The 16,990-nt window shown below is 37.5% G+C and overlaps 1 protein-coding gene across 1 annotated transcript; it reads left to right on the top strand.

The window, feature by feature from the left end:
• Positions 1–4,924: 4,924 nt before the first annotated feature.
• LOC307167217 (chymotrypsin-like protease CTRL-1) lies at positions 4,925–15,313 on the top strand (the record flags this gene model as incomplete). The annotated part of the gene is made up of 7 exons (XM_079886207.1): positions 4,925–4,970; positions 5,094–5,194; positions 5,287–5,366; positions 5,462–5,543; positions 14,417–14,597; positions 14,756–14,886; positions 14,982–15,313. The coding sequence occupies 7 exons, from the start codon at positions 4,925–4,927 to the stop codon at positions 15,141–15,143; spliced, it is 783 nt and encodes a 260-aa protein (XP_079742333.1). The 3' UTR covers positions 15,144–15,313.
• Positions 15,314–16,990: the final 1,677 nt, after the last annotated feature.

Consider the following 16,990-nt stretch of genomic DNA (forward strand, 5'->3'; position numbering starts at 1 on the left):
AGTTAATAAAGTCTTTTCACTTTTATCTTCGTTCTTGCGTCATACCTACAACACGCTCAGCCAAAGTGTGACAGGCATTTCCACTAGTGACAGAAACTAAAAGATTTTCCAGCAAGCTGCAGTGTTTAATTCATTTCCTTCCTTTAGAAACTTCCTCATAACCACAAAACCAAATCCTCCTTCTCAAAGCTAAACGTTTAAAGACATGCAACAATGAGAGGACATTATTGTTGTCACAGAACATTTGTGAATATCTGAGATGTAACTGATGATTAAAACTGAAACTAAACCCACTTTTAGCTGTACTCGTATTTTAAATTGAATGACCTTAAAGAGACTGCACAATAATTAGGCTACTATGTTTTGTGCCATGTGGAATCCAACAATAGTTTTGTGAAGCCTTGCAAACTGTTCTTCACTGTCATTGATGTCCCATGTCAACAGTTGAAACACACTGATCGCTGACTCGATAATTTTTAAAAATATTTAGTTTGAGAGTATAATTTTTTTTAATAAAATCGGCATAAGAAATAAAAAATAAAAAATCAGCCATAAAGTGAACAAGATATCATGCACAACTAGACTGTGAATTACAGCAATTATTTGCTCATTTGCAACTTCAGATAAAAATGCCTGTGAAAAAAATAACAATCCAAAATTAGTGACAGCTCTGTTTATAAATACAGATCTGGTAAAATGTTTATCATCTTGCATAGCATTTTTAACATGCACATGATTTTCCCATACCATCAAACACTAAGGCATGAAGATTGATAAAACTTCGAAAAAAAAAAAAAAAAAGGCTAGCAGTTTTGGTAACTCAACTAAAACATGTCGAGTCATGTTGGCAACAAATCAAGCTGGATCAAAATATGAGCCACATCATTTTGATGTTTTTTTTGATGGTTTGAAGAAAGAACTGAGAGAGACGTGATAAATATATAAATTCTTTGGCAGAAATATTCTTCCTCATCTCTGAGCAGACAGATTTCCTCTTGCTCAGAAGTGTGAATGAATGAAACAATGAAACAATGAAGCAGGGGTTTTCACAGGTTTATCAGTGGTTAAGTACCTGCATTGTGATGAAGTTTAAAGAGCCTTTATTGTCTTTTTCCTGCATTGTGATCAAAGTGTACCGAATATATTGTACACATTATAATGTTAATTTATTATCAAAATAAAACCTAAACAGCTAGCATTTAATTCAGCTTGGATCAAAATGATTTTGGTGACATTTTATTTCGATAGTCCACTTTGGACATAACTTTACAAGTACATGTCAACTTACTCTCAGAGTATTAGTAGAATGTTAGGTTAGGGTTCGGGTTAGTAAGTTAACATTTACTTGTAAAGTCACTTATAGACAATCTGATGTCTGAAGATTGGGGATCATCTAAATAAAGTGTTAACAGATATTAAAGTGATAGTTCACCCAAAATTTTAATTTTACCCTCAAGTTGTTGCAACCAAAAGAAGGTATTTTAAAGATTGTCGGTAGTCATACAGTAGCCATTGACTTCCAAAGTAAGAAAAATATATATACTATGGAAGTCAATGGCTACCATCAACTGTCTGGTTACCAACATTCTTCAAAATATCTTATTTTGTGTTCAACAGAACAAAGAAAGTCAGAAAGTTTGGAACAACACAAGGGTGAGTATGATGACAGAATTTAATTTTTTTGGGCAACTATCCCTTTAAGTAGACAGTCTACTAATACTCTAATGACTGGTAGCTGACATATAGTTGCAAAGTTACTTGTATTTAGGAGAATGTCTAAGTTGACTATCAAAATAAAGTGTTACCTGATTATTAAACATTTGAATTCTAATAAAACTGACCAAGACCCATCAAACTTTTGCAGAGTTGCATCAAACTGGCTTTATCTTCCACTCATAAATATGTATAACCAATGGAGAGAGCTGACTTTTTTTGTAGATTACCAATAAACAAAGAAACAAAAAAAAATATTAATAAACAATAAATAAACCAAACCAATAAAAAAAAAGTCAGTACTGTGTCAGCACTATGTAACAAATATTACTTAATTTTATCAGTAAAGAAAATTGAGTGAACTACTGGATTATAATGCTTTCTAGAGAATAATGCATGAAATTTAAGTGATGTTGCAGAAAAGCACACTCTCTCCAGCAGCATGTCTTAAAGGGGTCCTATTATGCTTTTCCACTTTTTCAACTTTAGTTAGTGTGTAATGTTCCTGTTTGAGCATAAAAAAGATCTGCAAGGTTACAAAGCTCAAAGTCCACTCAAAAGGGAGACATTTTATTGTCACATGTCTGTCCTGTCTTGTGCTGTACATGGGTGTTTGTTGTTTTGTGCCATGTGCTCTCCTGTCTATTGTCTAGCCCCTCCCATCTTGTTATCTAATTATTGGTTAATTTGTCCCACCTGTCCTTCTCGTTTCCCTCCTTTGTTTGTTCCCCTATTTAGCCTCCCTGTGTTTGTAGTCCTGTGCTGGTTCGTTGTCCGAGTTACCTGTTTCCTAGACCCGGTTTTTCAAAAGGTTTAATCCGGATAAAATTGATCCGGATTTAGTAATCCTTTTTTTTGCGATCCGTGATCACGTAATCCAGCTTACTTTTGAGCCAGTTTTTCAAAGCAACATCGGATTGGATCAATCTGATCCGGATAGGAACTTTTCAGGATCACCAAATCCTGTTTACTAGAGCCTTAAATGGAACCAACAGTGTAGCCTACTGGCTTAGCAAAGAACAACAGTTGGCAAAATACCGGTGGCCACAAATAACCATTGTTTATTTTAATTTTAAGAAACAGAAACACTGTAATAAACAGAAACATTTTACTTTCCTTATTTTGTTATAATGTTAAATTGTAGATTTTGTTGTTTTACCATATCTCATTAGATGTGACATGCTTCATATATGCTTCAGATATGAAGAAATGTATATATCATCAGTAAACATTGATTTTGTGATCATTCACTTAAAAAAAAAACCTCTCTGGTTTTATTTGGTTCGAAAAATCACAACTGAATCCACCCTTCTGATGGGATCAGGATAATCCTGTTTTTTTGGATCAAATAGATCCCAAACCGAGTTCAAAGTTCTGAAAAACCCAAAGGGCAGGTTTGATCCAGATCAAATTTAAGATCGGATTACATGATCTGATCTTAGTTCAGAATCCCTCTTTTGCTTTTGAAAAACCCATTTCCAAGATTTGATCCAATCCGTGATCCGAAATCCCACTGGATTACTTTTGAAAAACTGGGCCCTGGAGTCCTGAGTTTTTTGAGTTTGTACCTTGTCTGATTGTCTCTAATAAATCTCCTCTGCATTTGTATCCTCGTCTCTCGTTCACTGTTCCGTGACATTTTATATAACATAATCCACTTTTTAAGAATACAATGAAAGGCTTGTTTGGACTACAACGTGATTTTTCCGGATCTTATGAAGTCATGTTACTCATTTAAATAATCTCCTCCCACGGAATAAGCAAAAAAGGTGTGAGGCCTGGTTGAGCTGCATTAGAGAAGACAGTGTTGCTATGTTCATGAAGAGATGCTGTTTTGTCCACCCCATCTCCAAAACTCTTTTGTTTAACCTTCCTATAAGGCTGATGAACTTAGAGTGATTGACATTTATTTTAAACACTGTTCCTTGACATTATAACCCCAATGTTTATCTGTGCGCTGCAAATTTTATGGAGAGCAGCTTGTTTTCTGTTGCTTTTTGTATGTAATTACATATTATTATACATACTTTATGTATAACTTACATACATACTTTCATTATAAGTATAATGTATAATAAAACTACAAAAAACATACCACTCTGAAGTCTGAAACGTCCTGTGAAATCCGTGCTTGCAAAGTCCGTGCATGAAATCTGTTCCTCGCGATCCTCTTGTTCGTTAACATTGTCAGGGTCTGAATCGGGCTCGAATTGGTTTGAAATTTATATTAATGCCATTAAATTAAATTTATGCCACTATTAATATTTACATTAGAGAAGAACACACAGTTATGGAGGGGTGGGACATTTCCTGAACACAAGCTAAGCGCTGCCAATCACAACACACTGAGCCAGCTAACCAATCACAGCACACTTCATATTTCAGAATCGGAAATAGGAGGGGCTTCATCGAAAACAATGCGTTCAACCAGACTGGGGAGAGAGGAGCTGTAATAATGTAAAATATGTGAAAAATAATGCATTTTTTGAACAATCAAGCATGAAAACATACAAACGTACACCCCAAAAACAAAATCAAGACTTATAAAAGGCCATAATAGAACCACTTTAAAAGAACCTGTTCGACTGTCCTTCATTTTTTTTTTTATTGAAACTGCTTGTGGTGTTATAGAAACTGAAATTATTACTTCAAGTTTACTTAAGCCCAGCTCTCATAGCTGATGTAATCATACTGTGACATAATCCCGCAATTTCACTCCCTTCCTCTTCAGTATCAGCTTGAATGGATTGCCAGATTGAATATGGGATTAGTTAAAATCACAGATTTAATGGGAAAGCAGCTTATTTCCTGCAATTATTGCTGAAAAACTTTTAAGAAGAACTTCATTAAGGAAGAACTTTTCATGATATAATGAATGAAATTTCACAACAGCAAAAACAAAACCTTCCCACTCAAAACATTTGATAACATAAAAACACAGAGGTGAAATCATGATGCCTGTCAAGGAAATAGACAGAGGTCAAAAAGCCCAACAGAGAATAAAGAATGAATCCTCTTTGCACGTAAGACACCAGCTCTGAACAATGGAGATGCAGATTGATGTTCGATGAAAATTCCACAACTATGAGATCATTGGAGCTGCGGGGATGGACCTTGATCACGTCCCACATTTAATAGATGCTGTAAATGATATAAAAGCGAGAGAGAGAGCATCTACAGGTACAACAGGGAGACATCACAAATCTACATCATGATCTTCACCATCACCTGCCTTGCCCTTGTGGCCTCTGCTCTGGGTAAGTGTCTTATTTAGAAGTTTGCAAGAAAAGTGAAGAGTGAATATATATATATTTACAAAATACAAAACCTAAATAAAGAGCTTTATTCTTGTGTCATGAACTTTTGTTCTTTATCTACAGGTTGTGGAGTGCCAGCGATTAAGCCACAGACGATTGGTAGCAGGATTGTGAATGGACAGAATGCCATCTCTGGTTCTTGGCCCTGGCAGGTCTCTCTCCAGGTAACTGTGTATTGGCCGACTTTTATCCTGCATTTGCCTGATTTGGTCAAAGAGTATATGTCATGTGTTCAATGCTTTTACCTCTGAAACAGCAACCCAACGGATTCCACTTCTGCGGTGGATCCCTGATCAACCAGAACTGGGTTCTCACTGCTGCTCACTGTGGTTTCGTGTAAGTCTGACAAACGTCACAAACAATATTGCTTAATAAATGCTGTTGCTCTTTTCTTTTCACAGTTAGTTTTTTCTTTATCTCTCTCTTTTTAGAGTGGGCCGTCATCGTGTCGTTCTTGGAGAACATAATCGTGTCTCCAATGTTGAACCCATCCAGGTCAAACTAGTTTCCAAGGTAAAAATGTTGAATTACTGGAACAGAGATGACATTGAAAAAAGAGACCAGTTTTATAAGTTGCAGTTGCAAAAATACCTATTGCATACAGAATAGATTAATGTTATTTCAAAGCATCTAATAACTGGTCATTTTTAATTGTTGTTTTACTCTGTTCTTTTAAATGCAGTAATAAACAAGTGATCAAGATACTACAGAACACAATATTTATTATAAATATTTTATTTAAATATTCATTAAAATATTTTATTAGTACTACTACTAGTAGTATCTCTTGTAATTTATGCAAAGGTATGATCTAAAAGGTTACAAATTTATTTTAATTTTCGATTTGCACTTTTTAAAATTATTATTTTATTTAAAAAGTTAAACAGTGGTGTTTTTTAATTGGCGAAAATCGGAAAAGCTCAATTAAGTTGAAAAGTATATTTAAAAAAAGGTAAAAAAATAATATTGGTTAAATGTCTTTTTCTTCTGTATACATTGGTATAGACCTTATGCGCCAGAGAAACAAGGGCACAGCCATCTTTAGAATATTGTCTTTGAACTTCCATTTTTGCGGTCGCTCTGTATATTTCTATTGCATTGCTGTGAGTAATTAGCTTTTGAAGTGGATTTACTTAATGTAAAGTCAAAGAAAGTTATCAAGAGGATTGTTATGTTTAAAGCAGATGCCTTAACAAATGTCAGTAGACCGGGAAGATTTTAAAACGAGCCGTTAATTCTTAAATACGCAAGATCACTGTGAAAATACAGACCGAAAGACAACGAGCGCAGCGCTGAAAAGGGGCGGGGCTACATAAGGTCTGTACAATTCAACACAGAAAAGAAAATATCCAAACTATATTCTGAAATTATAGGGTGTAAGAATTGATAAATTAGGAAATTCCAGACAGTCTGTTTTGAGAGTGACCAGGCCCTGAGAGAACAAAAGGACCTCTCTGGAGATTAGCATTTGAACTGGCTCTCATGCACCATCGAGACGAAAGTCTCACCCCCGAGTCATCTAATCTACATCTCCTTCCCTCTCCCTTCACCCCCTCTCTCTCATGCTCAGGTGATAACCTGATTTCACCCAAGAAAATGTATAGTTTAATGGGAATGATTATCACAGAGTATTTTCATGTTTGGTATTGTTTAAAATGTCACAGTGCGACTGGTACAATTCTCTCATCTCAGAATAAGTAAAACACAAGGTAATAAGGTTTTTGAAGGTTTATGGATAACTAGCATACAAGGAGGGGTTGGTCTCTCAAGCAAATGGTCACACCCCCCCAAGAGGTGCTACAGTGTACCTCCGAATGCAAATTTACTATTGTTAGCACATGTTTACATGTGAAAGAGGTCTGGCTATTTAATGGAGTACAGCAGGGAGATCGGGGCCTTTTCTGTACTTCAGATCGGTCCGTTAGGCTGAGAGATATAGATCTCTCAGCCTCATGTATTTCTTAATGTTGGGTTTGCATCTTTTCTTTATTCCGGATAATTTAATGTTTTGTATCGATTATCTTTGAATTGATTATGAAATTGGCATGATACATTTACCTGACATAATAAATTGTTACGTGATTATTCCAACTGATTTTGACATTGTTAATTTAATGGTTAAACGGAATAGTCAAACATTCACCCATGATTAATGATCCACAGATATCATTAAAACCCTTTCATTTATGGAGTCAGATGAAATAAACGAGAGAATACATAACTAAATGTATTGTAAATTTAACCAACCAATACTTTACATGAGTGAGGACAGAGCACGTGAGACCTTCCCCGTGTATTGGCGAGCCGGCATATTGGACCAATTTCACGGGCCTTACAAGTGGTGACCTCGACGTGAACTCAAAACAGATCAAAACAGATTCACGAGAGACGTCCTTTCCAGCAAGTATTGGGAGTTTAGAATCAACAAGAGGTTTTAACATCTTCTCTTTCTTCCGTGGTTGTGGTAAGTCAATTTTCTTTGCATTCTTAGAAGTGTTGAAGAAATGTTTGCATTGTTTATGGGTAAGCGTGATGCCGCAGCCAGATGAAGAGTGATTAGATTTTAAAGATCTCCTTGTTTTGCCTAAGCAACAGGAAGCAAAACCTAAAGTGAGAATAACATCTTCCAAATAATTAATAACTCGATGAAGAGCCGAAAAAGTAAAGCCTAAAAGTTTTAAAATCAACCGCATGTTTTCAGGCCATTGTTGTATCTGGGCTTGTTAAAGACAAACCAGCAACACGTGAAGAGAATGAGCAAACTAACAGAAAACAGAGAAAGAAAAATCTAAGTTTGTAAACGATCGGAAAACACGTGATTTTATAAATAAAAGGCAGATCGATGCATTGTTTATAAAAAGAAAATTTTGGGAAAACAGGATGATATGATTTACAGGCTAAAAACTCAAATATCAAGGCTAATGCTAAATGCTAAAACCATGCTGCGCTCAAGGCTATTGTCAATGCTAAGCCATGCTGCGCCCAAGGCTAATGCTAAATGCTATTGTCCATGTTGCTTTCAAAACGCTAAAGGCTAACTTTAATGCTAAATGCTAAAGCCATGCTGCGCCCAAAACGCTTAACCCTTGTTTTGTGTCACTGGCTGACTGGGAGGGAAAGTCTCCATTTGCATGAATTGTATGAAACAGAGATTAGAAGTAACAGAATAATCTAAGTAGTCCCATTATTGTGAAATCATGTGTACTGATAATGTCCTGTTTACATTATGGGCTGAAAAGGTTGAGCCTACACTGTACAAACTAAGTAGAAAAGGTCTTAACATGGATGCTATTGACAATGAAATTTTCACTTGGTGGAAAGCAGTGGGTAGTAAGCAGAAGAAATCAAAACATGGTGAAATAATTGAGGCTTTAAACTTCATAAGTTATAAAAGGCTAAATGAGTCAACAAAATTTATATCTTCGCTTATGGATGCTAAATGTGAAGAAGTGCATTCTAAAAATGCAGAGGCACAAAAGTCTGAGGAAAAGATTCAAGATCTTCAAACACAGCTAGATAAATTACTAGCTGAGCTGTTAGCCCTGACTGAAAAGTGTAAAAATCACAAAGAGACCATTGCAGATCTCAAGGCTAAGCTAAATGCTAAAAGCAAGTCTCCCAAAAAGCTTAACAGCGATTGGGCTAAAAATGTACACTTCTTAGATGAGGCAGCCTGCTCTAATGATCTCGTATCTTTCCAGACAGATGAAGCATGTGATAAAGTTATGAAAAGAGTGCCTGTTTCAGCCCTTAAGGTGGTACGGCACCCAAACGGCACAGAGTCAACCATTCGGCGTCCTTTAACAGTAACTGAATGCAGCTGGTTTAAGGCAGAGATCGGACCATTCCCTTTGAAAGGGCCATTCGAACCATGGTGGAGACGCATTGTTAGTCTAAAACATGCATTTCAGCTCGAACCAAAAGATATTTGGCAAATTGTTATCAGCTCAATTCCAGATGTTCTGAACTATAAGATACCACAGGTTTTGATGACGGGCACCATTGTGCAGTCAATGCATCAAAATGAGCCTGAGAGCGAAATCTTGAATAGACTAAAACAATGCCTTCGCGAGCTGCGTGGTTGTAGTCCTGTTGGATGGGAATTGATTTTCAATCGGAAACAGAGTACTGAAGAATCGTTTGAGACATATGCAGAAAATATGTTTGAACTTTTTGAGGAGTATTCTGGAATTGAAGGTGTTAACCACAACAATGTAGTTCTCCTTGAATTCCTGCTTACAAATGCAGGGCCGCGTGTACAGCAATCACTCATGTGTGGTGCTTCTCCAGCAAAAAATACATTCGAAGGTATTGTTAGCTGGGCAACAAGAATTGAGTCACGGAAACAAATGCATGGTGAGGTAGCTGTGTTAGAATGTCATGAAAATCCTCCATCTACAGGAAAATTCAGAAAGCCACACTGTGGCAAACTGAACAGATTCTGTAATTCCTGTCACAAAACAGGCCATACAGAGGAAAAGTGTTGGTCACTTGGCAGAGGCAGACCTCCACCCTATTTCATAAAACGCAGACAATCACAATCTAATGACACGAACCAGCACTCAGCAAGTAACCAAAGCTCAAATGCATCTAAAACTCTTACTGACCTGACAACTTTGGTCACTCAAGGCCCTCAGCTATTAGCGTCATTTGCTAGTTGGGTAGCAGCCCAATAGCAAATAGCTTAATAGTTTAACATCTAAATTCATTGAACCTGTCTGCATTTTCAAAATTTGAAATTGTGCTTAACACATCGTGCACTACACATCGTGCACATAGAACACAATTTGGTTGTTTGTGCTACAACATGCACATAGGCTAATTTAAAGTTTATTCTTTAACACAGGATTGCTTTACTGTAAGTGTATTTGAAATACTTAAGCAAAGGTGATATAGATGTTGTATTCTATTGTTTTGCTGTGGGAGTATTTGGAACACTTAGGTAAAAAGGTTGTAGATGTTGTATTCTAGGCCATGTATCCGGTGTAAACTGAATTAAACGTGTGTCTATGCTAAATTTAGTGGCTATAATGTGATTCACAATGAATTTTGAAAATCAGTAACAGCGAACGCATCTCATTAATCCTGAAACAAAAACCTTTTCATATTTAAGGCTTCAGAGAACAAAATATTGTCACGTTTGAACTCATTCTGGATTGCTCTGCAATTATTTTTCCCAAATAGATTACCGGATTCGTATATATTTCCACAAGCCTGCGCTAGACATTAGTGACAACTAATACTGATATCAGATTCAAGTGTACTTGAATGAGGGGGGCGAGTTATTTCCGTCCAGAATTAGCGAATGCTATTTGATCAACCTGGATTCGGGTGCGTTCCATAACCTCTGTTCTCATTTAAATGTTCCTTTAGATACGTGTACGTGGTTATACCACGGGCTTGACTAAACCAAAGCCATTTTAAGAAAAGTAAGTTGATCGACTAACGTCTTTTATGGTGGTCATGACCTCTACTAAAGTGAAACAATTTGATTAAGTTCCTGAGGTGGCATTCAAGGGGGCTATTTAAGTGTCTGTTATTTTGTACGTGTGAATACGGCAAATCTCAGATGTTTAGCCAATTACCTCTGTTTTGAGAATCAGACTGGCGAGATTGTGTCGTGCATCCTTAGGAGAAGGACTGCAAAGCGATATAGTTTCCCTGATCTATAAACGGAAAATATAAAGTAAGAGTAAATAGAAGAATCAAACGTTATAATGGCCATTTAAAAAGACTAAATGAGAAAAAAGGTATTTGAGACCTAGCAAAGAAAAAAGAGAAACAGCAAATGTACATCTATCAGCCCTGAGCCAGAAAAGCCTTTTTCATATTCAAATGTATTGACATGAGAACAAGTAGAGATTTGACCATGCGTTAAGTTGTTCCAGACACTCTTCAGAGACTGAAAACAATATAATTTGACTTGTATTGTTAAAGAATATAATTATATTATAACTTGAATTATAATAAACATTATATTACACTCACAGAGTAGGATAATAATTGGAGAAGTGTGACTTTCGACATTAAAACTGAATTTCTGAAACAGAATTTCATTTATGTGCTACCCAGTGCCAAAAAGGGGCGGGGTATGCCTTTATTTTTCACCGTTAGAAAACACGGCTAGAATTGTGGCACAGGTAATAGCAAACCAAATTGTGCAACAACTAAAATGTAATCTAATCAGAGAAGTAAATTTACAAGGAGGGTGTGAAATGCTAAACAGCAGACAAAGTACCACAGTTTTTTGCAGGTCAAAAAATATCTGCACAAATTAAAATGTGTGAACGACACCATAAACAGCAAATGCTAACCAGACAACCCACAGATCTGGCTGTAATGAGAGAAAGCAATGAGCATTGCACATGCAGCGGACTGAAGGCTGAACTGAAAGAGCAGCTTCAGGTGTCACAACACACTGAAACAACAGGAACAATTCAGACGTGGTCAATGAAACTCGGTTTCATGTGACATCTGGAATTAAAATGGCAATTGACATGATAATGGAACAAGTAAAAGAATTCCACACGTCTGTATTTAATGTTTTTGAAATATTGGAATTGTCTGTGGTTCGCTCTCCTCTGTTTTATGTCTCAGGTTTACTTCTGCAAATTCCTCGAAGGACGGACGCCAGGATGGGCCGGACCCCACCTGGATCAAGGCCAGGACAGTGGAATTGTTAGAACATAACCTCGGGAGATGGGTGAAAAGACACTTCAAGAGGCCATTCACACTCACAATAGTACATCACTGAATAAATATGGCCTCCCAGTTTAGAACTGGATCAAAATTTGCAACACAATTGTTATAGATTAGATTACACCCATCTCCTAGAAGTGAACACTGAACACACACCTCCATCACTATACCCTCACAGCATCATCACCTGGGGTAGATAGTCTATCCAGGCTGAACACTGCACATCAGACGAAGATGTGTCATCTTCACACTAACAGATCCAGATAGCTTCACACACACAGGGTGGAGATGATCTCATGATCATGGTCTAACAGAGACACAGAGAATAGCTATTCACAACACACTGCCAACTCATTGGAAAACACTGAAATATACGTATGAATGACTACAGTCACAAGTCAATGATGCAAATTATAAAGCAGAGACAGACCTGCTATAAAATTTCAAAATGTTCAAACTTTCTGATTGTTATTGAGGTGGTTGGAAAATCAGAGGGCCCCTGATTTCTCAACTTACCACTAATAACAGAAATCTCATAAAACGGATAGATCTGAAGTGTGAGCACTTCAATCAATTACAAAATTTACAATTTAACCCTGTCATCGACTGTGACTTAGCCAGCTCTCTCTCTCTCTCACTCACACACACACACACACACACTCTCTCTCTCGCACCAACACAAACACACACACACACACAACACTGTTGCAATGAATGAACAATCTCCATTCTTATATGCTTAAACATGTTCCAAGTCACTTCTTAGACCTGCATATGTGGCTTGCTTTGGAAGATTCATGAACAAACAAAGTGATTATTATATATATTTGCACTTCAACTGTTATTACAAGATGTATTGATGCATACCATTGATTTTATTATTTAGGTTACACCGACCTCTTGCTGCATTTCCTTTGAATAATTCAGATCAAGAATATTTAAATTCCACTACCATTTAACATCACAGTGGTAGTGAAGAATTGGATAGTTAAAACAAGACCATCCTACATGACCTTGAGAAACACTTGAGACCAGATGTACCATTCGCACTCGCTGACATGAACATGATATTTTATATTAGACATGATATGATTTTGTTTTGTTGCATTATGTGTTCCTATGCATTTCCATACGACTTCAAGTTCATAAGTGATCAATCGTGAATTGGACATTTAAGATGCTTTTCAGGTGTCTCAGGCTTTTCACACAACGCAGTGTGAACCAAGGAGAAGCCCTTCATCCACTGAGGTCTGCCCAGACAACCGTACCGCTGGAGGTGACAGGATTAGTCAAGAAGGGTCAGATCATCATCGTGGAGAAGGTGCCAGAGAAGCAGAAGTTTCTCCATGGAGGAGTGACACATCAACTGAACAAGTCACAAAGGTCCAGATTGACTCTGCTCACGTCCCAGGATTACAGGAAGAGAACCTGAATGCATTCATCCACCTGCTGGACTCAAGCAACATACACCTGGTGAGACCAGGTGTTCTGCAGGTGAACACAGCCCTCTGCAAGCTTCTACAGATGCTGATATTGAAAAGACAATTTTCGGGTGAACATCTCAAGAATGACAACAGACGTTTATCAGTGACTCCATAGGAGCTCATTTGAATTTGACCCACGGAGTCAAGGAGGGAAAACTGTAAGAATTGATAAATTAGGAAATTCCAGACAGTCTGTTTTGAGAGTGACCAGGCCCTGAGAGAACAAAAGGACCTCTCTGGAGATTAGCATTTGAACTGGCTCTCATGCACCATCGAGACGAAAGTCTCACCCCCGAGTCATCTAATCTACATCTCCTTCCCTCTCCCTTCACCCCCTCTCTCTCATGCTCAGGTGATAACCTGATTTCACCCAAGAAAATGTATAGTTTAATGGGAATGATTATCACAGAGTATTTTCATGTTTGGTATTGTTTAAAATGTCACAGTGCGACTGGTACAATTCTCTCATCTCAGAATAAGTAAAACACAAGGTAATAAGGTTTTTGAAGGTTTATGGATAACTAGCATACAAGGAGGGGTTGGTCTCTCAAGCAAATGGTCACACCCCCCCAAGAGGTGCTACAGTGTACCTCCGAATGCAAATTTACTATTGTTAGCACATGTTTACATGTGAAAGAGGTCTGGCTATTTAATGGAGTACAGCAGGGAGATCGGGGCCTTTTCTGTACTTCAGATCGGTCCGTTAGGCTGAGAGATATAGATCTCTCAGCCTCATGTATTTCTTAATGTTGGGTTTGCATCTTTTCTTTATTCCGGATAATTTAATGTTTTGTATCGATTATCTTTGAATTGATTATGAAATTGGCATGATACATTTACCTGACATAATAAATTGTTACGTGATTATTCCAACTGATTTTGACATTGTTAATTTAATGGTTAAACGGAATAGTCAAACATTCACCCATGATTAATGATCCACAGATATCATTAAAACCCTTTCATTTATGGAGTCAGATGAAATAAACGAGAGAATACATAACTAAATGTATTGTAAATTTAACCAACCAATACTTTACATGAGTGAGGACAGAGCACGTGAGACCTTCCCCGTGTATTGGCGAGCCGGCATATTGGACCAATTTCACGGGCCTTACAAGGGTATAAGATGCTTACATCTTAGTTTACCTTTTATAAAGTCAGCTTTCAGTAGTAACCATTCATCCTTATTTGTCTGTGCAGGTCATCAGGCATCCGCTCTACAACAGCAGGACCATAAACAATGACATTGCGTTGCTGAAACTTGCATCTCCAGTTGTCTTCACTCCCCGTATCTCTCCTGTATGTCTGGCTCCATCAACCATCAACATCCTGCCTGGAACCCGCTGCTTCACCACTGGATGGGGCAGAACTGCCACCACATGTAAGTCACATGTAATTTTGATTTATGATGTTATAACAACATATATATTCATTCCACTAATCCAATAATTCCTTTTAAAGTTCTACTAACATTTGTTGATAATATGATTATATATGAGTCTAAACAGCCAGTATCATTTTTTCTTCTCTTTTTTTCAGCGAGTCCTCTAATCCTGCAGCAAACAGGTCTGCCCATCACGAGTCCTGCTGTGTGCAGACAGATCTGGGGTCAGAGCCAAATCACTGATGCCATGATCTGTGCTGGAGCCTCTGGATCCTCATCTTGCCAAGTATATGAAGACATATCAAGACAAACACATTACCATATCTATGTTGCTGCTGTTTCGATCTCAAATGTGTGTTTGTGTCTGTGTGATTCCCACAGGGTGATTCTGGTGGTCCTCTGGTGTGTGAGAGATCAGGAGTCTGGACTCTGGTGGGGTCTGTGTCCTGGGGCAGCCGCACTTGTGACACCCGTTTCCCTGGAGTCTACGCCCGTATCTCCCAACTGCGCTCCTGGATTGACACCACTATTGCTTCCAACTAGAGCGCCAGTCTGAATATTTCTTGAATATAACTAAGTCTGGACTTCTGATTGCCTGTCTGTGACTTCATACTGTTTTCCTGTTTCAGCTGTACAAATAATAAAAATGTGTCAAATAAAATGATGAGGGAAAAAAATGGGGAAAAAAAGATAATAAAGAGTGTTGCAGAGTGTATAATGATCTGGGGCCTCATTTATAAAACTTTGCGTAGGATTTGCGTCAGAAGTGGCGTACGGATGAAACATAGGACGTGCGTACGCACAGAAATATTCGGATTTATAAAACCGTGCGCATGCAGTTTTCCCTTAATAAATCACAATCAATTCTAAATGTAGCGCAGCTTTTGCGGCTTCATGTCACGCCCATAGTTGCCCATAAATAGACCGTGAAACACCCACAAGTTAATATTCATCGATTGCGAAATCATGGCAAACACAGAGGAAAACCAAGAAACTTAACTTCACTCACGCGCAAGCGTGAAGCGCATGATCAGCCATTGTGCGTCATTACGCATTGTGATGGCATCATGGCATTTTATTACCATCCATTTGATTGCATCTGACAAGTTACAGATGTGTTATGAGGATGAATTGCATAACATGCTAATATTATTGCAGAACATATTTATATCTGTTTGCAAATATGTGTTAATTTGCATTTCTGTTGTAATCTTCATTTGACTTTGTTTGTTTTACACTGCAGATCGATCACACGGGTGTTTCTGTAGGCTGTTAATTGTAAGACTTGCTTTGTGAAGTCTTCATGTTATTTATGAGACGCAGTATTGCCATTTCTTTTACACAACGGTCTACAGTTTCACACACTTTCACGTGTTTCATCCATCTGCCAACTTTGTCGCCATTTCTCATTTCACCCGTTTTTGTGCGTACGCCTGGGTCAGAGCTTGCGTGAAGGACCGCACATTTTCCCGTCAAGTTTGCTTTTTATAAATACCAATTATTGCGTAGCTCGCGGCGTACGCCTTCTTTTGTGCTTACGCAACGTTTATAAATGAGGCCCCTGAACTTTACGGCCTGGTTTCACAGCTTAGATTAAGCCAGGATTAGGCCTTAGTTTAATTAGGGCATTTAAGTAGCTTTTATAAATGTGCCTTTACTGCTAAAACATTACTGCTGTGCATCTTGAGACAAAACAAAGAAGTTACGTATTTTAAGATATGTCAGTGCAAGTTGCTTTCTGTTAAAACAGCTCAAACATGCTTTTTAGTCTAGGACTAGGCTTAAGCCTTGTCTGTGAAACTGGGGATAAATGTAATAGGTATATGTTGCCATAATAAAAAATGACAAAATAATATACTCCTTTAAAGTAAAGCATTTTAAAGTATAATATAAAATAAACAAGTCCACTTTCACAATGACAGAAACTTTGAAGCAAGATACAACGCAGGTTCCTAGACATAGTAACTTTCAAACACATAAGGATTGTCAGATGTTCTCATCTGTGATTATTTCCTATAGCAATGATGGTCTCTTACCACCAAACCTAAACGTTTAAAAAAAGTGCCAAGAAGATACAAACATAAATAATTTCCCATTTCCAATCTTCCCCTTTTGCTAGAACTTTAGAACTAAGTATTGCTTCTCAATTACAATCAAATCTTACTGCAAACAATCTTTTTGAGCCCCTTCATTCTGGCTTCCGTAAACGCCACAGCACGTTAGTTAAGGTTACTAAGGACTGGCTGTCTTTACATTTTGATCCCTCTTGATCTCAGAGCTGCTTTTGACTCTGTAGATCACTCTCTTTTACACATTTAAAGACTGTCTTTGGTGTTTCTAATACTGCACTAAACTGGTTTAAGTCCTACCTTTCAGATTGTAAGCAGTTT

Source organism: Squalius cephalus, assembly GCF_949319135.1.
Source record: "Squalius cephalus genome assembly, chromosome: 11".
NCBI classification, from domain to species: domain Eukaryota; kingdom Metazoa; phylum Chordata; class Actinopteri; order Cypriniformes; family Leuciscidae; genus Squalius; species Squalius cephalus.